Here is a 25,209-nt window from a genome sequence, read left to right as displayed (position 1 = left end):
GCAGGGAGGGGCTGCAGAGGAGTAGGTTATCTACATATTGTAAGAGAGTACTAGTTCTGAGATTGCATGCTGCTTAATCCTGAACTAGTGCCTGCCCAAACAAGTGTGGGCTGTTTCTGAACCCCTGGGGTAAGACAGTCCACGTAAAGGCAAACAGAAAGAAGAGTCAGGATGTAGAGCAGGCATCCCCAAACTATGGCCCGCGGGTCGCATGCAGCCCCCTGAGGCCATTTATCCGGCCCTCACCGCACTTCCGGAAGGGCCACCTCTTTCATTGGTGGTCAGTGAGAGGAGCACTGTATGTGGCGGCCTTCCAACAGTCTGAGGGACAGTGAACTGGCTCTCTGTGTAAAAAGTTTGGGGACTCCTGATGTAGAGGAATGGTAAAGAAGGCATTCTTGAGGTCTAGGACCTGTAGAGATTAGGGACTACTGGATGGACAGGAACTATCGCCGCATTGATTAGATGTAAGGCTTGTACGAGGCGATAAGGCCCTGACGGTGTTCGAATAGGAAGGATGGGGGTATTACAGGGAGAGTCCGTGGGGATGAGTAAGCCTTGATTTAAGAGGCAGGTAATTATTGGTTTAAGGCCTTAGAAACAGACACCGTTACACATTAAACAAAGATTTCAGATACACATTATGAATTAAGGAATTTAAATGATTTTGGCTTAAGGTTAGAGAGGCCCAACTTAGGTTTTTTACTTGTTTCAATTCAAATTATACTATAGATATTTTCTGACAAAGAGACAAGACGGATTACTTACATTGCTTAATATACAATTCTGGGGTTTTTTTAGTTTTTCGAGATGGCAGGGAGTTGCCAGCATAGAGGGGAGGAAGAGAGAAAGCAGACGATGGACAGTGTGAGCAGCTGGATGGAAAAGAAGGAGGTCAGACTCTGCAGGAGGGGGGGGGGGTAAAGTACTGGTGTGCCGCCACTGGTCAGAGGAGTCAACAAAGATTTAGAGCTTTGAGGAGAGGGGAGGGGGGGAGGAGGAAAGAGGCACAGTCACAGTTTGTAAGGAGAAAGGAGGGGTTGGAGAAGAGATAGGCACCGCAGCCAGAGCTACAGCTTCTAAGGAGGAGGGAGGGGATGAAGAACACAGTGGAGAAGGGGGGGGGGGGGCGGCCAGCAGGGGAGGAGAAAGAGACTGGTATTTGCAGGTGAATGAGAAACAGGTTTCTGCGAAGGGAGGAGGCTCTTGGAGGGAAGAGACTCTAGCGGAAGAGATTTGCAGAGGGACCAGAGAGGGGTCTAGAGAGAGGGGTATCCCCGAGGGTCAGGCTGGAGGGAGAGAGAGTTGGGAGTCTGTGGAGAAGGAAAGATTAGGAGCGGAGGATTTAGGTGAGGTTTCTCTGGTCAAAAACGGCCTGTGTGTAGAATAAGTGGCACAGAAATTAAGGACAGGAGCAAAAGTAAAAGGAAGTCTGCTTGTAAGGAATTTCAGAAGCCTTTCCCATCCGGTGGCAAAGATTGTCAAGATTTCTTAGGATATTGTAATTGAATGTACCGTTTTCAGGCCAGTGGGAGTCATTGTCTAATTTGTATTGAGGCCACACCGTATTACAGAAGAAAATGAGTTTTTTTGGCTTAGTTAGAGAGGCCGAACTTAGGTTTTTTTATGAGACATCCTAGAGGGGTCTGGTCAGAAGGCTTAGACTCTGAGGAACCCATAGTAGAGACAGGTGAGCAACAGGGAGCGTCCCTGCCTTTTGTCACTGTCCCAAGAGGAGAGAATCTCATGTGGGGGAGTCGTCCCTGATGGAGGTCGTCACTACCTGTCAGGGAGCTCCGAGGACGAGAAGTCCGAGAGAGTGGAGAGGTTTGGCTAGGCGCCTAGTCTTCTGGGCAGTCCACTGAGACTGAAAGTCAAACCCCTCAAAACGTGAGGCGTGTCAGAGAAAACTGTCCGACCAGAGAAAATTTTGTGGAAAAGAGAAGCCGACCAGGGAAGGGAAGGGAGAAACTCTTCACCTTTCTGATCCGGCAGGGGTTCAGGACAGGGTTAGACTACCGGCCAATCAACCTACAATCACAACGTCCAAACAGAAGCAGGGAGTAAGCCCGGGACGAGCTGCCGCTGCCCATTGCTTCCCTGGTTGTAAGTTTGGACAGCAAAGAGGGATCGTCCAGGCAGTTAGTACCCTGTACCGGGTTTTGGCACCAAATGTTGGAATTCATTGGAGTCCGAAAGACCAGAGTAACAGGCTTTATTGAAAGGAAGAAAGGAACCCTCCCGGGGAGAAGAGCGCCAGTTACAGACTAGAGGCGAATTATATAGTGTTTGGGAGAGCCTGAGGAGATACTGAGGCAAAAGTCCTGGTATGTCCGGAATTCTCTTCCTTGGGGGGCTTGCCAGCTTCTTGGAATTCTTCTGTCTTAGGGGCAATAGTCCAATAAGGGTGAGGTCTGACAGATAAGCGGAACATCAAGAGGGCAGTTTGGAATTCACATATCTATCACTACATGAAGGGGGTGGGGAGAAAGAAACACATTTCAGAAAAAAAAGTTTTGATTGTTGAAGAGGAGCAAAGTTTGCCACCCCGAAAACATGTTTTTTTGGCATAAGGATTGTTTTAGGCTGATTAATTTTAAATGGCAGAAATGGGAGAAGTTCTGAAAACCAAGTAGAAGATAACCTTTATAAAGGACATTTTTTTATCGCTTCTCGGCCTTTTGGCTAAGATCAAGTGTAGGACATTTTTGTTTGTGAGGGAAGCCTGTGAGGGTGTTTCCCTCGCTGGGCCAGGCCTGCCTTCCCTGTTCATGGAGAAGGCATGTGCAGGCTACAACGATCCTGCCTGCCCACAGAGACACACATTAATATCACCTGGGCAACGGCCTCCACGTGGTCAGTGGCACCATCTTTAACAAAGTGAGCATAATATATTTTATCTGCCCAACATCCGTCAACACTCCACCATCCTGGCTGCTTCTCCTCTCCTCTACGTGGCCTTACTCTGCTCTCCTCTCTAATGCTAATCTCAGGAGCCAAGAGAGCAAGCTCCTGGTCTGCCCCACTTTATGGGGTAGAAATCCAAACCTTTAATCCAATATACAGACAAGGAAGTCTCTGATAGAAAGTTACTCATCTGAGGCATAATGGGATTCCTCATGAGAGTGCACCACCCTAAATCAAAAAGGGTGGGAAAGAAAAAATAATAATAATAAATAAAGGGTGGGAAAGGCTTAGTCCCAAAATCAAGCCCTAGGCTACAAGGATCCTGCCCGCCCCAACACACCTTAATATAATCACGCCCATCCCAAGCAAGAAGGGCAACCAATATCATCACCTGGGCGGTGGGCTTCCATGGGCTTCCACATGGGCAGCGCCATCTTTAACAAAGTGAGCATAATATATTTTATCTGCCCAACAATGGCACAATCATTAACAAGATATTAACATTTGTCTAGGACAGATGTCCCCAAACTAGCCCCCTGAGGCCATTTATCTGGCCCCCGCTGCACTTCTGGAAGGGGCACCTCTTTCATTGGTGGTCAGTGAGAGGAGCATAGTTCCCATTGAAATGCTGGTCATTTTGTTGATTTAAATTTACTTGTTCTTTATTTTAAATATTGTATTTGTTCCTGTTTTGTTTTTTTTACTTTAAAATAAGATATGTGCAGTGTGCATAGGGATTTGTTCATAGTTTTTTTTATAGTCCGGCCCTCTAACGGTCTGAAGGACAGTGAACTAGCCCCCTGTGTAAAAAGTTTGGGGACCCCTGGTCTAGGGGATACATGGAAACATTAAGACTCTCAAGGTAAGACAAAGACATTTACAAATCTTTCAGGGTTCCTCTTCCCTCACTAGCCTAGAGGTATTTTACTCTCAAGATTCCAGGAAAGGGAGGAACTACAATCAATGCAAGGTGGTATGTAAATTATGCCTCCTATTGAAAGGGAAGAAGTTTCTCAGATAACCTTAATCCTTTCAGAGAACTTGAAACCAAATGACCCTAGTTGTCCTTGTAAATCAGGAGACTTCCACATTCCTTTTCCTCCATTTTCCAAGGGAAGGACAGGAACGCCTGCCCTTTTCCTCCTAGAATATCAATATTAATTTGCAGCTTACAACATGTGTACTAGCTGTGAATAAGTAAAGCTCACTCTAGATAATGAGAGTCAGGCTTCTCACTGTCACCAGTTACCAATAAGGAAGGGGAAAGGAGAGTGAACCCTCTTGAGCTCTGTGGTGCTGGGTTGGAATCAGTCACACACACACACCCCTACCTGCAGGATGAAGAGACAGGAGGGCACAGTTGGTGGGAACCAATGAAAAAGTAGAGATTTAAGGTGAAACATACTTCTTATATCAAAACATTTCCTTTGGAAAAGTCTAGGGGCTCTTCCTTTGCAGGTTAGCACAACTCTCCTATGTCTTTGTTTGCCTTTCACACGTTGTAAAAGCTCCTAGATTTGAAGCACGATAATGTTTGGAACCACACTTCATTATACGGGGACACCAAGGAGAAAGGTGACGACTCACATAATGGCTCAACTTGATGAGTTTAGCAAAAGATTTACCAGAACATTCAGCAGTCAGGAGATCTTAACCAATTTTGTACCTTGGATGAAAGGTATATAGCAATGTTTTTCAACCTTTTTCATCTCACGGCACACATAAACTAATTACTAACATTCTGTGGCACACCAAAAAATATATTTTTTTTGTTAATCTGACCCCAAAAAAGATATAATTTTGATTCATTCACACTGGATGGCTATTGTGTGTTGGCTGTTAGTATTTCTTTGTTCATTTGTTTGACAATCTAAAGGAATGAGGTCAGTGCCCCTGACTATAGTCAGGTATTGCCATGTTTTAAAAATTCTTGCGGCACATGGGCTGAAAATTACTATATACAGCCATGTAGTAAAGTTTATAGACCTTTTCTCAGAATGTTTTAAAATGCATAAATATATAGGATTACCAAGGAAATAAATTATAATAAAAAAATTATAAAAATATTTTTAATGGTAATATGTGCTTCTTAGATAAGATTTGGCAGCAGTTTGAATAACTGCTGTAATTCTGAACCTCAACAATATTTCAAGATATTTGGACCAACTGTTCTCTGATATTAAAATATCTGTAGTTTCTTTCGGTGACAGAGTCACAGATAACTCCTAACACTGCTGTAACTCACTGCCTAGATTCATAATTGAGGAAAATGCTGTTTCAGTTAGAGGTTAGTGAATTAAAGGTATAATTTCAACCCCATCCACAGGAGTTCACAGACCCCGGGTTGCATCAGAACTCTGGGGGGCCGAGTAGGAAACAGGTCGGACTCAAGCTTTGCAAAGTACTTGGCAAGGCATAAATAACCCTTATTCTATTCAAGGGGCAGCTGCTGCTCTCTACAAAAAAATGTGATGATGTGGTGCAGTGGGTTATAACTGTGGAAAATCATTTTGATGGCGTGGTCACCAAAGCCTCGGAGGCGGAGGCCAACACTGAAGGGCAGAGGACAGTCAGAAGTCACCATCCAACCCTCAGGCTGTGTGGTCAACGGCAAACAAAGGAAACGTTTCCTTTATCAAAGACTCATATTAAAGAGATTTCTTTACTGATAAAAAGTATAGGGAAACCTGCATTCCTGTGCTTTGGTTAAAAATGGGTTCCATTCACTTGGAACAGAGCCACTGTATTTTCTTTTCTGTTGTTTCTGGTTTGGGTTTTATTTTAATCTTTTTTTTTTTTTTTTTTTTTTTTTTTTTACAGAGAGTGAATCAGAGAGAGGGATAGACAGGGACAGACAAGACAGGAATGGAGAGAGATGAGAAGCATCAATCATTAGTTTTTCATTGCGCATTGCAACACCTTAGTTGTTCATTGATTGCTTTCTCATATGTGCCTTGACCGTGGACCTTCAGCAGACCAAGTAACCCCTTGCTGGAGCCAGCAAACTTGGATCCAAGCTGGTGAGCTTTGCTCAAACCAGATGAGCCCGCGCTCAAGCTGGCGACTTCAGGGTCTCGAACCTGGGTCCTCTGCACCCCAGTCCGACGCTCTATCCACTGCGCCACCACCTGGTCAGGCTTAATCATTTTTTATTTTTCAGTTACAGTTGACATACAATGCTATGTTAGTTTTGGGTCTACACCTGTGATTACACATGTTATAACCTACTATGTGATCACCCTGATAAATCTCACAGCCATTTTCACCACACATAGTTATTAGGACAGTATTGACTGTACTTTATACATCCCTGTGACTGCTCTGTAACCACCACTCGCTTCCCCTTTCTCGCCCATCCCCCCAACCCCCTCCCATCCGGCAGCCATCAAAATGTTCTCTGTATCTACGAGTCTGTGTCTGTTCTGCTTGTTTATTTTGCTATTTAGATTCAATTGTTGATAGATATGTATTTATTGTCATTTTATTCATATTTTTTCGTTTTTCTTCTTTTTAAAGAAGACCCTTTAACATTTCACGTAATACTGGTTTGGCTGTGAGAAATTCCTTAAGCTTTTCTTGTCTGGGAAGCTCTGTGATAGCTCTGCTGGGTAGAGTAATCCTGATCTTAGGTCCTTGCTTTTCATCACTTTGAATATTTCTTGCCACTCCCTTCTGGCCTGCAAAGTTTCTGTTGAGAAATCAGCTGAGGGTCTAATCAGAGCTCCCTTTTGCATCTTAATTACGATGTGTCCTGGTGTGGGACTCTGGGTTCATCTTGTTTGGGACTCTGTGCTTCCTGGACTTGTGTGTCTGTCTCCTTCACCGGGTTAGCGGAGTTTTCTATCATTGTTTCTTCAGATACTGTACATTTTCCATTTCTTGCTCTCTCTCTTCTCCTCTCACCCCCATGATGCTAATGTTGGAACGCTTGAAGTTGTCCCGGGGGCTTCCTACACTATTTTTATTTTTACTTTTTTGGATTCATTTTTTCTTTTTGCTGTTCAGATTGGGTGTTTTTGGCTTCATTATATTCCGAGTTGCTGCTTTCATTCTCAGCTTCATCTCCTCTGTTGTTGAGTCCCTGTAAAGTATTCTGCATTTCACCTAGTGTCTTTTTCTTTTTGATCGGTTCTTTCTTTGTGGTATCTACTTCCTTTCTCATGCCGGTGAAGTTTTCACTAAGCTCTGAGCACCCCTACAGCCATTGCTTTGTACTCTGCATCTGGTAGTCTGCTTGCCTCCGTTTCGTTCAGTTCTTGTTCTGGAGATTTCTCCTGTTCTTCCATTTGGGACCTGTTTCTCTGTCTCCACATTTTGGCTGCTTCCCTGTGTTTGTTTCTCTGTGTTAGGGAGAGCTGTTGCATCTCCGGGGCTTGGCAGGGCAGCAGCACTGGTTTCCTGATGAACACTTTCAGTAGTCCCACCCCCCATTTGTACACCACTGGTAAGGCCAGTAGCCGCGGCCACCATCACAGCCGCCTGGCCCGTGCACTTTCGCATTAGATTCGGACAGACAGTAATGAAACAATGGAGCCAAGAACTGGTGGGCCATCATCTTTAATCCTAGCTTGCACCCGGCGGGCAAGTAAAACACACTGGGCTCCAAAACCCACTCATTTAGTGCTCATAGAGCTACTGACTTATCCGAGTTTCCTAGAATCAAAGGTTTCTAGCTCACCAGACCTACTCACCTCTGTTTCCCATCTCCTTCCTTCTCCCTGCACAAACTGCACAAACTGGCTTCTCACTCAGCACTCCACCATCTTGGCTGCTTCTCCTGGCCTCCTCCACGTGGCCTTTCTCTGCTCTCCAACCTGCTCTCCTCTTTAATGCTAATTTTAGGAACCAAGAGAGAGCAAGCTCCCGATCTGCCCCCATTTTACAGTGTAGAAATCAAAACCTTTAATCCAATATACAAATAAGGAAGTCTCTGATACAAAGTCACTTATTTGAGGCATGGTGGGATTCCTCATGAGAGTGCACCACCCCACATCATGCAATCAGTCAAGGGTGTGGGGAAAAGCTTAGTCTTAAAACTAAGCCTTAGGCTATAACGACCTGGCCTGCTTACAGCCTGTCCCCCACACCCAATACAAACTATAAGCGAGCAAACATATATATCATATTTAAAAACTTATTTGACCAACACCACTTCATGCTTTTTGAAGTACGTTTGCATCTGTTATCTCATCTTGTGAATCTAAAACAATTGCTATGTCTTAAACAGTCATATACTTTCTCAGAAGCAACACTGAGGTGAAGGGGGTCACAACTGTGTCAGCAGGGAAAAAATGGGTATTCACTGCCTTCTTAAGTGTCCCAGTTGTGGGCTTTCTGTTCAAGATAAACTTAGGTAGGAAGATGATGTATTGGCCGAGAGACGTGAGAATCCTGCGGTGGGTTTTGTGAAGTAAATGACCTCCCCTAGAAATAAAAAATGTGGGCAGTGGGTTGCAGTTTTTGAAATGTAAAGGCAAGTTTAGTGAGCATTTTGTGGAGAAGATAATGTAGGTCATTCATTCATTCATTATGTGTGGAGGGGCCCTTGTCAGACTCCACCACCAGCCACCGAGCAAAATTACACCCCATACTTCTTTTCCTTCTCCATAATTCCATTCCTCTCCCGTTCCTTCCTTCTCGGTGCCTCCTGCTACAGAGCCCCTCTCCTTAGCAACCCTCCTCCCCTCCTGAGCCCCTTCCCAACTCCATTTCTCACCTCTCTTCCTCTTGCCCTTCTGAAATCTCCCCATCTGTTTCATCAGGGAGACGACAATATCTCGTGTGTCCATCCCTCTTCCTTTTTTCTAGTCCAGAGTGTGCATGTCCCAAGTCTTTCAACGAGAAAAAAACATTCCACACAACTTTGCCATAAACTTTCTGTCTCCTATTTCTCAAAACAAGACAAGATCAAGTAGAAAAATTGAGACATACACATTTTTCTGCTGTCTAGCCAAAGTTTCTTTTTTTTTCCCCCAGTTAAGTCCGGAGCGGAATACACGTGCTCCTAGGCGCGTAGCTGCAGAGATGCCAGTGTGTAGGAAAGGGTACCAGTGGTTCAGACATGGGGACTCTTGTTTCTTTTCTCTCCTTATAGCAATAAACTTTTCAGCGTCTAATCAAAACTCTTGGGAAAACATATTGCAGCGATGAAGACATTTTTTTTAGTTCTGCAACACTTGGCTGTGTTTCCTGGCAGCCTGTTCCCAGATACGGATCTTGTTGCCCTGTCCCAGTCACTAGCTTCTGTGTCAGGAGCTGGGGAGCTTTCTAGTTCCCTTCGTACACACCACACACGTGCAGGCACTTGCTGGATGCCGAGTGCATCCTCTTCATATTTGTTGAATAAAAGGGAAGCAGTGGTTTTTTTTTTCTAAACAGCTTTGAGGAATAATTGACATAAAATTTAATCTTTTAAAGTGTGTAATATAATGATTTTCAGTAAATTTACACAGTTGTGCAATCATCACCATAATCCAATCTGGGAACTTTTCCATCACCCCAGAAAGCTCCCTGTGCCCTTTTGCAATGATCACTCCTTGTTCTAACCGCCCCCACGCCCACACTTCAGCCCCAGGCCTTCCAGCTCTGTTCGGAGTTCGGACTTTTCTGTTCTGGATTTCCAGATAAATGAAATCATGTAGGGTGTGCTCGTTGGTGGCAAGCTTCTTTTACTCAGCAGGTTTTTAGGTTCAAGAAATGACTAATTCCTTATTTGTTTCCCCTGTACTCAAATTCTATAGAAGAAAATAGGAAAGATATAACAAGCATTTAAAATTAAATGATGGTCTCTTTTTCCCATAAAATTGTAGCAAATCCGTTGCTGGGTAGAATTGGCAAGTTGAAGGGTTTGGGACACCGCAGCAGGGAAGTTCACCAGCCGCGCAGTCTGCCCAGGTCACTGCCCTGACGCTTCTGCTGTGTGTGACGCTTCTGCTGTGACCACTGCTGCGGAGCTCTTAGCAGCCGGCAGAAACAGGCGTTATGGTGTAGTGAGTGCTTTCTACATGCTGGGTACTGTCCAAGCCCTTTGTGTGGAGTCTCCCGTTAATCCTCACAAAACCCCCAGAGGGTATTTCTCGAGGTTAAAATTCACTTGTCCGATATAGGAGTTGATGCTTCCTGCTCCTCCCCTTTCTCTTTCTCTCTCTCTCTCTCTCTCTCTCTCTCTCTCTCTCCCCCCCCTCCTCTCTAAAAAAAAGAAAGAAAGAAAGAAAAAATAAATAAATAAAATTCACTTGTTCAAGATCACCTAGTTATTTAATATCAGATGCTAGGGCTCGAAACCAGTCCTTTCAGACTCCAGGGCATATGTTTTGTTTGTTTGTTTTTGACAGAGACAGAGTCAGAGAGAGGGATAGATAGGGACAGACAGGAAGGGAGAGAAATGAGAAGCATCAATTTTTTTGTTGCCACACCTTAGTTGTTCATTGATTGATTTCTCATATGTGCTTGAAGGGGGGGGGGCTACAGCAGACCAAGTAACCCCTTGCTCAAACCAGCAACCTTGGGTCCAAGCTGGTGAGCCTTGTTCAAACCAGATGAACCCATGCTCAAGCTGGCGACCTCGGGGTCTCGTGGTCTTCCGCATCCCAGTCCGATGCTCTATCCACTGCGCCACCACCTGGTGAGGCCAGGATGTATGTCCTTAACCCTTAGTATGCTGTGCTGTCTTTTTTTTTTTTTTTTTTTGTATTTTTTTTTCTTTTTTTCTTTTTTTGGTATTTTTCTGAAGCTGGAAATGGGGAGAGACAGTTAGACTCCCGCATGCACCCGACCGGGATCCACCCGGCACGCCCACCAGGGGCGATGCTCTGCCCACCAGGGGGCGATGCTCTGTCCCTCCGGGGCGTCGCTCTGTCGCGACCAGAGCCACTCTAGCGCCTGGGGCAGAGGCCAAGGAGCCATCCCCAGCGCCCGGGCCATCTTTGCTCCAATGGAGCCTTGGCTGCGGGAGGGGAAGAGAGAGACAGAGAGGAAGGAGGGGGTGGGGGTGGAGAAGCAAATGGGCGCTTCTCCTATGTGCCCTGGCCGGGAATTGAACCCGGGTCCCCCGCACGCCAGGCCGACGCTCTACCACTGAGCCAACCGGCCAGGGCGTGCTGTCTTTTACTAATGAGAAACTGAAGAAATCTAGCTATAGATTGAAGTATGAGTTCCATCTAGAAAGTTGTATTTCCTTGAAGGAGATAGTTAATTGCCTGGGAAATGTGTTTATTTGAAACAGCTCCTTGCTAGATAAAAATGTTATATGTTAGCAAGCCAATTTTTGTTTTTGTCATGGGACAGTGAATTTTACAACACATGGGTTAAGCTCCCCTTTTTTGGGTGACATGTGTAGGAACGAGTTACAAAGTTATTCCTGAAGAAAGTGATGTCCTGACACTTCTCTTACCTTCTGTGTGTGTTTGTGTGTTCCCTCTTCAACGGGGACTGTTTTTATAGCTAAGAAGGACCTTCCCACCTTGCCTGTGGTCTTGGAAGACTCCCGCTCGGGCCCTCAGGGCCTCCCACTCAGAAGCGCAGCTCAGCATAGCAGACAACCAGCTGCCCTGTGCCCCCCTGCAGACCTTTACGGAGGAGGAACTGATGATCAAGAACACGGGTGAGTCGGCCTCTTCCCCTCGGGTGACGGGTTGGCTCTACAATATGAAGTCACGTGACATGTGGCATGATTGGCGGATCTGGTCATCTGCATTGATGAATGGAATATTTTTGACATTTATTTTCTTTGCAATCTTTTGAAAAAAGTAATGTATGTCACACTATTAGAATAAAGACTTACCAGTATTTTTTCCCCCTACAGTTAAAAGATTTGCCCAGGAACAAGTTGCTCCTTTGGTTTCAACAATGGATGAAAATTCCAAAATGGAGAAATCAGTAATACAAGGATTATTTCAACACGGGGTATATAATTCATAATTCTTCCGATTTCAAAGTTTTGTAAATACTTCCCAGGGTTAAAGTGGGTACAGACTTATCAATTTGGGAACTATAATGGTAGCATAATGAACTCTTCCTGGTCATAATGCTGTCTGTTCTCTTTTAGACTGAGAACCTGAACATTTTTTTTAATTGAATTAAAATTTTAAATCATAAGTACTGTGCTTTTTAAGTAAAAGGTTAGAAGTCAGAGAGAGTGATTCCCTTAGACTAGTGGTTCTCAACCTGTGGGTCGCAACCCCGGTGGAGGTCGAACGACCAAAACACAGGGGTCGCCTAAAGCCATCAGAAAATACATATTTATTAAAATAAGTGCCAGTGGTTGTTTATTAAAATATGTATTTTCCGATGGCTTTAGGCGACCCCTGTGTTTTGGTCATTTGACCCCCGCCAGGGTCGCGACCCACAGGTTGAGAACCACTGCCTTAGACCATGGGACTTGTCCAGGAGCTCTTTTGTCCCCAAGAGACATTTGGCAGTGTCTGGAGATATTTTTGGTTGTCACACTCAGGGGGCTCCGAGCATCTAGTGGGGTAGAGGCAGGGGCGCTGCTGAAAGCCCAGAGGACAGTCCCACCACAGAATCCTTTAGCTCGATAAGGCCGAGGTTAAGGACCCCTTTTACTCCTTGGTAAAAGCTTTATAGTATAGCAAGTAGTCTACCCGAATCCCTACATAAGTGGCAAACTTAGACCACGTCTGAATTCCACATTACCCAGGACAGCAAACTCCCAACTTTTTAAGTTCACATAGCCTGTTAATAGAAGCACAGTGTCAAAAAACAAGTAAGAGTGTAACTGACCTGGCTGTGGGTAGAGAGAGGGATTGTCAGCGTGGAGGCTCCAAGGAGAACATTCAGAAAAGCAAGGCACTCGTCATCTCTCCTTTCTCGACACATGTGCCGTGATGCCTGTTTTTATTTTGAATACTAAGGACATCCCAGAACTAACAGCTCCTATTCAGAGCCATTGACTTAAATCTTGTCTGTTACTCTGAAGAATAGCCCTTTCCACTTAACTAAATCGTTTTATCTCTTCTCATTTTAAAGAGACCAGCTTCTTTATACCATGAATAGTAGTGATTTTTTCCAACTTCCGTTTAGCAGTGAAACTCTTGGGAAAATGGACTCTGTGTGGAGCTACAGTGGGTCGCACAGCATCTGTGAGTCCGTTTCTTGGGCAGGTTTCATCTGCATTGTTGCAGGATCTCCTACGCTTCTCTGCAAAGTCCTGGTGTCCCGGTTTCAACAGCTCTCTCCCAGGGGAGCAGTTCGTGGTCATCCACAGTAGAGTCGCCTGCCAGCCCCACAACCTGCTTTTGCTTAGATGTGGCGTCCTCGGGAGGGTCCGCTTAGTGGCATATCCTCCACCAGCTCTTCCCAGCTTCCCTTGACTCCCAGTTCCTGTTGTCGCAGTGTGGTCACCTGCCGTAAATAGCCGACAAAAGCGGTATTTCCAACGTAGGAGAAACTGGTGACATATCAGAGAGGCGGTATCTCTGACACTGTTTGGGATCAGCCTGCCCTCCTCAGTCTTCCGGCAGGCACGTGGGATCCTTCGGTTCTTCCTCCTTGATGGCATTTCTGGTGTCCTGACCGTTTCGGTCCTCTCCCTTTGTGACTCTCCCTTCACACCAGCTAAGTTTTCTGTCACCTTAAAACGTGAACAGCCACATCCCAGACTGCTGCGTAGTGGAGTTCCAAAGTGTCTGGAGAGAATAGGACGAAGCATCCTGTCATTTGTTAGCAGCTTTGGGTCTTGAATTACATGTGTAAGCACATACCTTCTCTTCCTGAACTGCCAGGACGTGTCGTGGTCCAGACTTTGGAGTAGTTGCTAAATAGTCCAGTGGTTACGAGAAAGCCTTGGCTGTCGATCGGTTTTGTTTAATGGGGACCTGGGCCTTGTCTGGTGTGCTAATAGGAAACACCACTAGATGTCTGCTAACCACCTGGATTTGCAACAGTGGCCTAAAAGGAATGGTCATTTAATTACTAGAGTCAAGGCCCTCCGGCTGGTTTGCTCAGCGGTAGAGTGTTGGCCCAGCATGTGGAAGTCCCGGGTTTAATTCCCAGCCAGGGCACACAGGAAAAGTGCCCATTTGCCTCTCCACCCTTCCCCCTCTTCTTTCTCTCTATCTCTCTCTTCTCCTCCCGCAGTCAGGGCTCCATTGGAGCAAAGTTGGCCCTGGCACTGAGGATGGCTCCATGGCCTCTGCCTCAAGTGCTAGAATGGCTCCAGCCACAACGGAGCAATGGCCCAGATGAGCAGAGCATCGCCCCCTGGTGGGCATGCTGGGTGGATCTTGGTCAGGTGCGTGCAGGAGTCTGTCTCTCTGCCTCCCTGCTTCTAACTTCAGAAAAATACAATTTTTTTTTTTTAAATTTACTCAAGAGTCAGGGGGGAAGAGCCAGGCCAGAAGAGATTCTGCCAAATGAAACTAGACATTCCCACTGAGGAGCAGTAGGCTGCTTCAGTTTGCTCGTTACATTGAAATCAGTAGACGAAGGGCCCAGTGGGAGAACCACACCCAGACAGCGGCAGTGTTGAGGCAGGAAGCAGCAGTTCTCAGCAGTTGGCATCCAGAAAGATTTATATTAGAGAGATTCTCATGATTCCATCCCCTTCTCTTCCAAGCATCTTGTTTTTTAGATCACAAAGGGAAACAAAGTATTATAACCTTTAGTTATTTCATCCTTTTCAAATATCTGTCATTTCTGTGTTATATATATAATACATAAAAGAAAACATACATACAAATTTTAAAATTAGGAACTTAAATGGTTACAATTTATTTAACTCGTACTTGCAAGAACTCTGCCATATAAAAATAGCTTTCTTAATCTGTGTTTCCTTGTTTTTCCTTTAGCTGATGGGTATTAACATTGACACCAAATATGGAGGAACAGGGGCTTCCTTTTTTTCCTGTGTCTTGGTGGTAGAGGAGTTAGCCAAAGTTGACGCGTCGGTGGCTTTGTTATGTGACATCCAGAACACAATAATTAACGAGCTGATGGGAAATTATGGAACAGAAGAACAAAAGGCAACCTATTTGACCAAGCTAGCTACAGACACCGTGAGTGAGATGAGTTGTTGAAATAGATTTGATCTTTTCTGATGTTTAATGTTTTTAGGAGAAAAATACCTGGCATGTTAACTTTCCTATTCCAGACCACAGTACAGCACCATTGATCAATCAAGTAATAATAACTTAATGCTGGTAGAAAAATACAGTCTGGCTCTCATTTCCCACTTGGAAATTTAGGGAATAATCTTGAGACCATAAGACAACTATTTTTTGTCTCAGTTATTCTAATACTTTCATGAGTGGTTTCATTTACGTTGAGATGTCTTTCTACTGCAATTATTAGAACCAATTTAATTAAACTCAATTGAGTATGTGTGTTTAGGTCTTTAAACCTGTCTTAGACAAAAAGGGTATTTTGGGAAGTAATACTGTTAGAGTACCATTGTTATTTTGATAAGTACAGGTTTCAAAAGTAGCTACACATTCAATTTACAAATGTGTACTTTGCCATAAGTGAGTATTTGTTACAGAGTACAAATACAGTTATAAATTGGAGACTGTTTTCCTTCCATGTGTAGGTAGGAAGTTTCTGCCTCTCAGAGGCTGGAGCAGGTAGCGACGCATTTGCTCTGAAGACCAGAGCCGATAAAAAGGGAGATTATTATGTCATCAACGGGTCGAAGATGTGGATCACCAGTGCCAAGGACGCAGAGCTCTTCCTGGTGATGGCAAATGTGGACCCTGCTGTGGTAAGCCCGAGAACAGAACTTCTTCTCTGCCCCTCCCCTCCTCCTCTTTTCTCTTTATATATTTTTCCTACTTCCATTTCCTGTTTCAGACTTGTCTTAAAGGCTGCATTCTCCTCAGTTCTGAAAATACTAGACAGCTGACATCTTTCCATCCTCTTAGTCACTAACTTCCTAAATATTGTTGATGTCATATTTGTACATGGAAAACCCTTTATTAATTATCTCCTAATAGGTCATAGGATGGTAATCTCTAATATTGTAGAGTTTCAAATTTTCTATTTAATAGTGAAAAATTTAAGTACCTATGTAGTACATTTAGTTTTAAGAATATTTTGTTCAGTTGGAAAACAGACATAGAGCAAAATAAATACATTTTCACTTTCATCTTTTCTCTAACATTTATTGGATTAAATTTTAAAACTCTAAAGTGTTTAATAAAATTAAATAGAAAACATGGAGTTCTCATGATCCAATAATACTCTGGTAATAATTTTTTTTTCTTTTTTTTTTGTATTTTTCTGAAGCTGGAAATGGGGAGAGACAGTCAGACAGACTCCCGCATGCGCCCGACCGGGATCCACCCGGCACGCCCACCAGGGGCTACGCTCTGCCCACCAGGGGGCGATGCTCTGCCCCTCTGGGGCGTCGCTCTGTCGCGACCAGAGCCACTCTAGCGCCTGGGGCAGAGGCCAAGGAGCCATCCCCAGCGCCCGGGCCATCTTTGCTCCAATGGAGCCTTGGCTGCGGGAGGGGAAGAGAGAGACAGAGAGGAAGGAGGGGGTGGGGGTGGAGAAGCAAATGGGCGCTTCCCCTATGTGCCCTGGCCGGGAATCGAACCCGGGTCCCCCGCACACCAGGCCGACGCTCTACCGCTGAGCCAACCAGCCAGGGCCTACTCTGGTAATAATTTTAATAGCCCTAATGGTTTCTGAAAATGTAAGAAAATTGATAAAGTTCTTGATTTTGAATCTAGTGCCTTCTAATCGTTCTTGTTTCGTAATGCACCTCTTGCAGTCCTGAGTCCATTAGCATTTATGGCTAAACTTCATTTTTAGTTTTCTGTTTACTTTCAACTCTTTGAAACAAGGGATCTCATCAACCAAGTGGTAATAACGTTTTAAATTTTCTTCTTAGGGCTATAAAGGAATTACCTGCTTCATAGTTGATCGTGACACTGAGGGCTTTCATGTAGGGAAAGCAGAAAACAAGTTGGGAATCAGAGCGTCTTCCACCTGCCCATTAACATTTGAAAATGTCAAGGTGCGTATCATAGAATTTCCAGTAAATGTGAAATAAGCTTTCTGGAACCGTAGATGTGCAAGACTCTTGAATGTTGCTTTAGGTTAGGTCATGACTAAATGTACTTTTTGCAAGGGTTGAGGCAAAGAGAGGAGCCTTGCTGCCCAGCTGCTGGCCTTGGGAGCCAAAGCCAAGAAGTCACCCATTGATAAACTGCATACTTGTGAACCAGAAGGGTTCAGAGAGGGAAGCCTGGTGTGGGGTGCCCCAAAGGCCACAAGATGGGGATATTGCTCAGTGAGAGTGGAAAACCGCCAGGCATGGCCCACAGTTCAGAGTGGAGGCTGGTAAAGGTGAGGAGAGAAGACAGCTGGGACCTGACGCTTCAGAACTTTGCAGCGACAGGACGGGCTGTGATGGGTTCTCTGCTCCTCGCCTTAGAACTTGGTCCTCTCACTCCTGGCGGAGTGGGCGCGCTCGCGAACTGTCTGCAGTTCAGCCTCACGACTCCAGGTGGCTGTCTTTCTTCCTCCTTTCTCTGTGCTTTCTCCACTCTGCCCATTGTCTCTCCTAACTGTTCATGTCATTAAGCTAAGTGTATTTTTTAATTGTTTCTAGTGTAGATTTTTTTAAAATTATGAATAAACATTGTAATTGTCTCTACCTTCTCCTCCTGTCTTAGGCACACATGCATATAAAACACATATCAGTTCATTTTTGTGGGGATAATAGTCTCAACAGAAGAAAAGTTTACTATCCATGCTTTAGCAAGTATTTACATACTCTCTGTAATTACTAATAAATCTCATACTATACCATACAGGTAACAATTGGGGGGGAAATGTTACTCATCTGTTATTGATGAGTTGTATGAGATTCCTTTTCTAGATTCATTCATTCATTCAGCAGATGTCCACTAGGCTCTAGAGGGTGCAGTGGCATCCAAAAGTTGTGTGGTAACCAGTTTACTGCGAGACAGAGATGTAGTCAGTGATTTCCTCGGAGCAGAGTACTATGCTGGAGTAGTATCACACAGATTTGGGGTACATGTACATTTAAAAATAGAAAATCAAAATGAATTATGTCAGCCCTGACCGGGTAGCTCAGTTGGTTAGATCAGGGGTCAAGAACCTATGGCTCACGAGCCAGATGTGGCTCTTTTGATGACTGCATCTGGCTCACAGACAGATCTTTAATAAAAAAAATAATAACATTAAAAATATAAAACATTCTTATGTATTACAGTCCATTCATTTCCTACCGCTCATGTTCATGGTTGAGGGTGGCTGGAGCCAATCACAGCTGTCCTCTGGGACCACACCAAATTTTTATTGGATAATGCCTAATGTACCTGGGTCGTTGTATGGCTCTCACAGAATTACATTTTAAAATATGTGGCGTTCATGGCTCTCTCAGCCAAAAAGGTTCCTGACCCCTGGGTTAGAGCATCATCCAGATACAACAAGGTTATAGGTTCGATCCCTGGTCAGAGGACATACAAGAATTAACTGATGAATGCATGAGTGGGTGGAGCAACGTATCAATGTTTCTATCCCTGTCTCTCCCTTCCTCTCTCTAAAATCAATAACTAAAAAATTTTTAGAAAATGAATTACGTCAAATTAAATTGAGAAATAACTGCTTTTTTTTTTTTCAGGTTCCAAAAGCCAATGTCCTGGGGCAGACTGGCCATGCATACAAGTACATCGCTGGGGGACTCAACAGTGGCCGGATAGGGATCGCCGCTCAGGTTGGTCAGAGTCTGCCGTTAGCTCTTCCAGGGTGTGGGTCCCCAAAAACCTGGGGAGGAAAATGCAGGAAACCCAGTGAGCTTTTGGCAGCTTGTGAACACAAGATGGCGCCCTTCCCTTCCACGAGGTGAAAGGACGGCTTCTGTGATTTCTTTAAAATTCCGCTTTGGTCAATTATCTAATATCCTGAAAACCAAGCAGTGGCTGAATAGTAACAGTTTTTCTGCTTTGAGAACACTGAAATGTTATCCAATACCTGGATGGATAAGTTGTAAACTATATAAATATAGCATTAAAAAAAATCTGTTTTTCAAAGCTTGAAATCCATTCTAGAAGAAATTTTGTAAATTAAGAATAAATACGCCCTGGGTGGTTGACTCAGTAGACAGAGCGTCAGCCTGGCGTGTGGTCGTCCCAGGACACACAAAAAAAGTAACCATCTGCTTCTCCCCCTACTTCTCTCTCTCCTCCCCTCCCATAGCCAATGGCTCAGTTAGTTCGAGTGTCGGCCCTGGGTGCTGAGGATAGTTCGGTTGATTCTAGCATCTGCCTCAGATGGGAGTTGCTGGGTGGATCCCAGTTGGGACATATGCAGGAATCTGTCTCAACTATTTCCCTTCCTTTCACTTAAAAAAAAAAAAAAAGGAATAAAAAATATTATATTATGTCGTAAAAGTCTCTAATCTGTAGGTAATGAAATAATTGTTGCTTAGTCCTTTGCGTGTGAAATTCAGGTGATTTTTTTGATGTGTGTGACACTTGAAATAAAATAGCCACAATTAAATAGATATGTAAGATGAGAACTATTCCATTTTTTACCATATTTGCCCTTTGTAATACATATTACATTCTTTCTATGAAGTGCTATCACTTATTTTCTACATTAAGAAAATGAATAAAGTTTTTGGTTTTATTATAAATTATATCATTTTTGTAGGACATATTTATTGACTTTTTAAAATTATTTATTTATTTATTTATTCATTTGGGGGGGGGCAGGAAGGTTCAACTCCCATATGTGCCTTGACCGGGCAAGGCCAGGGTTTTGAACCGGCAACCTCAGCATTCCAGGTCGACGCTTTATCTACTGTGCCACCACAGGTCAGGCTATTTATTGACTTTTAATCAGCGAGTATCCAAAATTAAACAACTGAAGAATTTGTAGATTTGGGAGATGTTACATAGATGTTAGCCTTGGGCTTGGTTAAATGTTATAGTATTGCTGTAGATTTCTTTCACTGCTGTTAATTGCCTAACAAAAGTTTCTTAGATCATAAAGCATGCCTCTCTTGGTCTTCCCACTGATGGCGGAGTGGGCGTGCCCATGAACTGTCTGCAGTTCAGCCTCACATGTTTCTGAAGAGACTTGGCGACCTGTTTCAGTTTGTCCTGTGGTTCAGTTTCATCAGACATGGTGTGGAAGGCCCCGCGCGGAGCTCCTTGTCCCCAGACCCGTACATAACACCAATGCTCGGGGGTGAGACGCACAGCTTGGGCGTGAGTCTCGTTACTGCACTTTATCTTGTCACCTAACGAACAGTTAAGGTCAGGTCGTGATTATTTTCTGGGTTAGTACTGAGGGTCCCTTTTAGAGAAAGAGGCACACGTGACAGTGGCTGGAGGTGCCATCCTCAAATCTCTGCAGTCGAGAATTTAGTGTTTCAGTATCTACAGTGAAAACATTGTACAGAGGTGCAAAAGCCTGTTCTGACTGATGACTGGTCATTTCGATTTCCATGTCGATAAAGGATATTATTAACAGACTATACACTTGCATTAAAAGGCCATGATGACATCACCTTGTAGCCAGAAGCACAGTGAGCCTGCCTCACTGGAACCTGTTCTTAGGGAGTTTTGTTTGGTTTTGGCCTTTAATTTTTAGCATGAGAATCTGTTCTCCAGAAAGTTCAAAGTAAAAAAGGCTGAAGGAGAATGTGAACAAGTACTAATGGAATATTGACGTTTGTGGGCATTTCCCCCAAAAGCTTCAGCTATTGATTCTTTTTCCCTTTTTCGAAAACCTACATAGTTTAACATAATTAGATAGTGATTTAATGGCTACCTAATGCTGAAATTTAGAAACCATTGCTACATCTGAATTGTTCAATAGATATGGAGATTGGTTAGCAATGAGAAAATTCAGCTAAAGTTGTCACCACATCCTGATTTGTTCTTCGCATGTATAAATTAATGTGTTTCTGTGTGCTCTCTGCGCGTTGTTCTCAACCCTGGCTCTGCGTTAAAGCATCTGAAAAGGCTCTGAAATGCTGGTGCTTAGGCCAGACCCCTCACTGCCTGGTTTGGATTCAGCTGTTAGAGCCCCACGTCGGTTTCGGTTTCTTATAATGGAGTTTCCTCAATGGTCCTGAAAGCAGCGGGTTTGAGAAGCACCGCCTTTTTTTGTGTGTGTTTTTCCAAAGTTAGAAGTGGGGAGGCAGTCAGCAGACAGACGGATCCACCCGGCATGCCCACCAGGGAGCGATGCTCTGCCCCTCTGGGGCCGTTGCTCCACTGTAGCCAGAGCCATTCTAGCACCTGAGGCAGAGGCCACAGAGCCATCCTCAGCGCCCGGGCCAACTTTGCTCCAATGGAGCCTTGGCTGCGGGAGGGGAAGAGAGAGACAGAGAGGAAGGAGAGGGGGAGGGGCGGAGAAGCACCGCTCTCTTATGTTCTGACTCTCTTTCAGCTGAAGCACTGGTCAAAGGAGCAAGAAGGTAAAAGGTTAAGAAGTGACCTTCTACATTTGACCTGTCTTGGAAGCCAATTCAGAGCACCATTTCTGTGGCTCCCTTTATGCCTAGAGAATCAGAATGTCCAAAAAAGTAACCTGGTGATGTGAGCGCAGCCATGCCGGGAGATGACCTCTGTGCTGACATTGAATACACTCATTTTCATGTCAGTCATTTTCTTCCAGCTCCTGGAAGCTGAGTCGTACTGTGCAGTGGATGAAGGTTATAAACAGACACCTCACCACCTTGGGATCTCTCGCCCCCCCCCCCAACTCTTCGATTTGCCTGTAAAAGGAATGTATAATTTGAATAATTAAAAGCATATACTTATAACAAAATAAATTCTGGTCTTTTTCTTTCTTAACAGATGCTGGGATTGGCTCAAGGATGCTTTGACTATACTATTCCGTATCTTAAAGAAAGGATGCAGTTTGGCAAGAGAGTATTTGATTTTCAGGTATTTGATTCCTAGCAACTTTCTACTGAACTGGATGCTCCTGCCTTCCTGTTAATGATGGTGGTGTTAGAAAGCCACGAGGGCATGGCTTGGGACTTTGATGGTGGAGGTGTAGGGGAAGAAGGACTAGGTCTCCGTGCGTGTTTGGGAACGCCTTGACCCTCTGGAACGGCAGAGCTGTGGTCCCTGAGGCCCCGCTCTGGCGCGATTTGGGATATCCTGGTGAGAGCTCTGGAGCTGTCTCCTCGAAGCTTCATACGTCCAGGTTCTGAGATCTGCAGTCAGACCTCCTGGGTTCAATTCCTGGTTCTTTGTTTTACTGGCCTTAGGCCTTGGACAAGTTACCTCACCTCTCTAAGTCCTGATGGCCTCATCTGTAAAATAAAGATAATACTACCTAATCCTCTAGAGCAGTGGTAGTCAACCTGGTCCCTACCGCCCACTATTGGGCATTCCAGCTTTCATGGTGGGCGGTAGCGGAGCAACCAAAGTATAAATAAAAGAGAGATTTAACTATAGTAAGTTGTTTCATAAAGATTTATTCTGCCAAACTTAGTGAAAATCTGACATAAAGTACTTGGTAATTAATTATTATTATATGCTTTAACTTGCTTTATAAATTTTATGAAGTAAAGTTACTTCCTTACTTTATAAATCACCATTACTGTGGAACTGGTGGGCGGTTAGAAAACCTTACTACTAACAGAGATACAAAAGTGGGCGGTAGGTATAAAAGGCTGACTACCCCTGATCTAGAGCGATGTTCAGTCAGGTAGATGTGTGAGTGTTAACACATGGCCCGAGCCTCCCAAGTGTTCAGCACAGGACAGTTGTCACGGGTCAGGCCAGAGCCGGGCAAGGATCCTGCACTCCGTCTGACACGTCCCCCTTGCAGAAGGCACACTTGGCTGCAGTGAGCACACAGGAGCCGCTCTTAGGCAAGCGTGTTGGGTAACACCGGCCTGGTCCAATGGCGTGGCCTCTCAGAGCTCCCCAGGCAATCAGGCGATTAGCTGGTGGCAGTAGGCAGTCTCCCTGTCCACCCACGCTCCTGTCCTCTGCCCGTCTTACATGGTGGAAGGCTGGCGTAGCCACGTTCCCAGCTTTCTCAAGCGCGTCGCCGAGTAATCCAGAAGCATTGTTTTACATGTTTGCAGAACCTCCCTGTACACAGCTCTGGGCTCCAAGCACAGCTCATTACATCACCAGCTCGTCTGGCTGCATTGTCTGCAGGTGTACAGCAAGGACTAGGCTTCCTGCAAGCCCACACACATAGCACGCGTGTAGAGACCCTAAGGTGTGGGTGTGCCCAGTCGGTTCAAGGCCTAGGCAGAGTGAGCAGATCAGGCCTGGCCGGCCCCCCGCAGTTCCTGCTGCTTTTGCCATCATAGACGGGGAGGTTGAGTTATTTCCCAGGGTCATGCTGCTGATCGGGCGTCGGGAGTCTAGGTATGCTGGCCATGACTTCTGGTCTGACTTTCTCTTTACTAGACTCGAGTGCTTTCGCAGGGCCAGCCAACACATAGGTGGCAACAGAGGATACCGAACAGGAAGACAGTTTTAAGGGAGGCTTTTGGTCTCCTTACACGCAGGAAGCAGTGTTTCGTGTCCATGCAGGAGGGAGGGAGGGGAAGGGGCCAGGTATACTAATAGGCACAGTCATGACATATCTAAAGATTCTTAGTGTGGGTAATTTAAAAAAAAACTTTTAGAAATTTGATCATGAAAAGCAACATTATTAGTTGTATCTATATCTATGTGAAGCTTTGATTAAAGCTAGCATTTTTTTCCAAATTGCTTTAATCTCACAAGAGAGATTTGTTCTTTGCTTCGCCTGCAATCATATCTTTCTCTCCTACAAGGTCCTTGCAGGTAGGGACATATGCAGAGTCGAAATTTTGTTAATTCCAGCAAATAAAAAATATATTCAGGGTTTTGCTTTGCTGGAATTTTGTTTAACCTCAGTTTGGATCATAAAAGGGGTTGAAAATAATTATTAGATAATAAGTAAAACTTTTAAACCTGATTTTGTGATCATTTATATTTTAAATCTTTTTTTGTTGTTGTTGTATTTTTCTGAAGTTGGAAACGGGGAGGTAGACAGACTCCCACATGCGCCCGACCGGGATCCACCCGGCATGCCCACCAGGGGGCGATGCTCTGCCCATCTGGAGCATTGCTCTGTTGCAACCAGAGCCATTCTAGCACCTGAGGCAGAGGCCACAGAGCCATCCTCAGCACCCAGGCCAACTTTGCTTTAATGGAGCCTTGGCTGCGGGAGGGGAAGAGACAGAGAAGAAGGAGAGGGGGAGGAGTGGAGAAGCAGATGGGCGCTTCTCCTGTGTGCCCTGGCCAGGAATTGAACCCAGGACTCCCGCATGCCAGGCCGACGCTCTACCACTGACCCAACCAGCCAGGACCTATTTTAAATCTTGACAGTGACAAAGCATTACATGAACTTTGAAAAGTCCTTAAACAATATATGTATCATATTTCAGTTTGGATTGAAGATTTTAAAGTATTTTTACCAAATGAATGTGAGTTTCCTTTGGGATATATTTTGAATCTGTTACCCAGACATGATTTTGAGAATAAGCTGTGATTTCAGAAATCATAATTCTCTAATTTGTGCTTTTAAATGTTACAGGGACTCCAGCACCAAGTGGCTCAGGTGGCCACCCAGCTAGAAGCTGCAAGATTGCTAACATACAACGCGGCTCGGCTTCTAGAAGCTGGAAAGCCAATCATGAAAGAAGCATCTATGGCCAAATACTATGCATCAGAGGTAAAAAAAAAAAAAAAAAAAAAAAAAGTCATTCTGCTTTTTTTTTTTTTTTTCAGATATGTATTTCCTAAGCTGTTCACTTAGGGATGTTGAGCATTCTCTAGTTTTCAAGTAAAATACCATGGACTTTACAGTCCCTATAGCAGAATAGCATAAAAAGTAAAGCTGCCACAGGAAAAGGCCCAAACTCTGTGAGATCTCCAAGTTTCCCCAGGATCTTAAATGGAAACCGGGTCACCCAATTCAGGGAGAAGACCCGTCACTGACCCCCAGGTGGGGCTCACCTGGGCGCTGGCGTCTCCTCCAGGGTTCCAAGCTGGGGCAGACCGAGGCCGTGGGTGGTGGTGGGAAGTGGACGCAGCAAGGAGGGGTTGCCGTGTGCTTTTGTGCTCTCTGTGCGGGCGTGTGCAGCCATATGTGACCCGGGCCGGGCCGCTGTCCCCAGCCCCGCAGTCAGCCCCCCTCATTCCATGGCTTCACGTGTCCATTTAACTTTTTCACCCCCAAATTAATCTCCTCTCCACCTCCCCTTTGAGGGCCAGCCTGCTAGATCCAGTTTCCACTTTATCTACCCACCCCATCACGCCACTAGAGCGTTTATATAACAGAAGTTGTGTGGTTCTAACA

General features: G+C 44.8%; 1 protein-coding gene, 1 long non-coding RNA gene and 1 pseudogene across 2 annotated transcripts in view; 2 read left to right on the top strand and 1 right to left on the bottom strand.

Moving 5' to 3' along the window:
- Positions 1-25,209, bottom strand: part of LOC136384968 (uncharacterized) — a 215,005-nt gene that overhangs the window by 38,628 nt on the left and 151,168 nt on the right. The gene's annotated exons all lie outside the window — the stretch shown is intronic.
- Positions 1-25,209, top strand: part of ACADSB (acyl-CoA dehydrogenase short/branched chain) — a 40,175-nt gene that overhangs the window by 10,560 nt on the left and 4,406 nt on the right. Inside the window, exons 2-9 of the mRNA XM_066355648.1 lie at positions 11,350-11,509; positions 11,711-11,811; positions 14,715-14,921; positions 15,452-15,622; positions 16,757-16,882; positions 18,518-18,610; positions 21,708-21,797; positions 24,445-24,582. Of these exons, the coding sequence (XP_066211745.1) occupies positions 11,350-11,509; positions 11,711-11,811; positions 14,715-14,921; positions 15,452-15,622; positions 16,757-16,882; positions 18,518-18,610; positions 21,708-21,797; positions 24,445-24,582 (1,086 nt within the window). The remainder of the gene's footprint in view (positions 1-11,349; positions 11,510-11,710; positions 11,812-14,714; positions 14,922-15,451; positions 15,623-16,756; positions 16,883-18,517; positions 18,611-21,707; positions 21,798-24,444; positions 24,583-25,209) is intronic.
- On the top strand, positions 2,666-2,800 carry LOC136385210 (U2 spliceosomal RNA; annotated as a pseudogene).

This window comes from Saccopteryx leptura, chromosome 13 (assembly GCF_036850995.1).
Source record: "Saccopteryx leptura isolate mSacLep1 chromosome 13, mSacLep1_pri_phased_curated, whole genome shotgun sequence".
NCBI lineage: Eukaryota > Metazoa > Chordata > Mammalia > Chiroptera > Emballonuridae > Saccopteryx > Saccopteryx leptura.
Note: the sequence above shows the minus strand (reverse complement) of the source record. Positions and strands in the feature narration are given on the sequence as shown.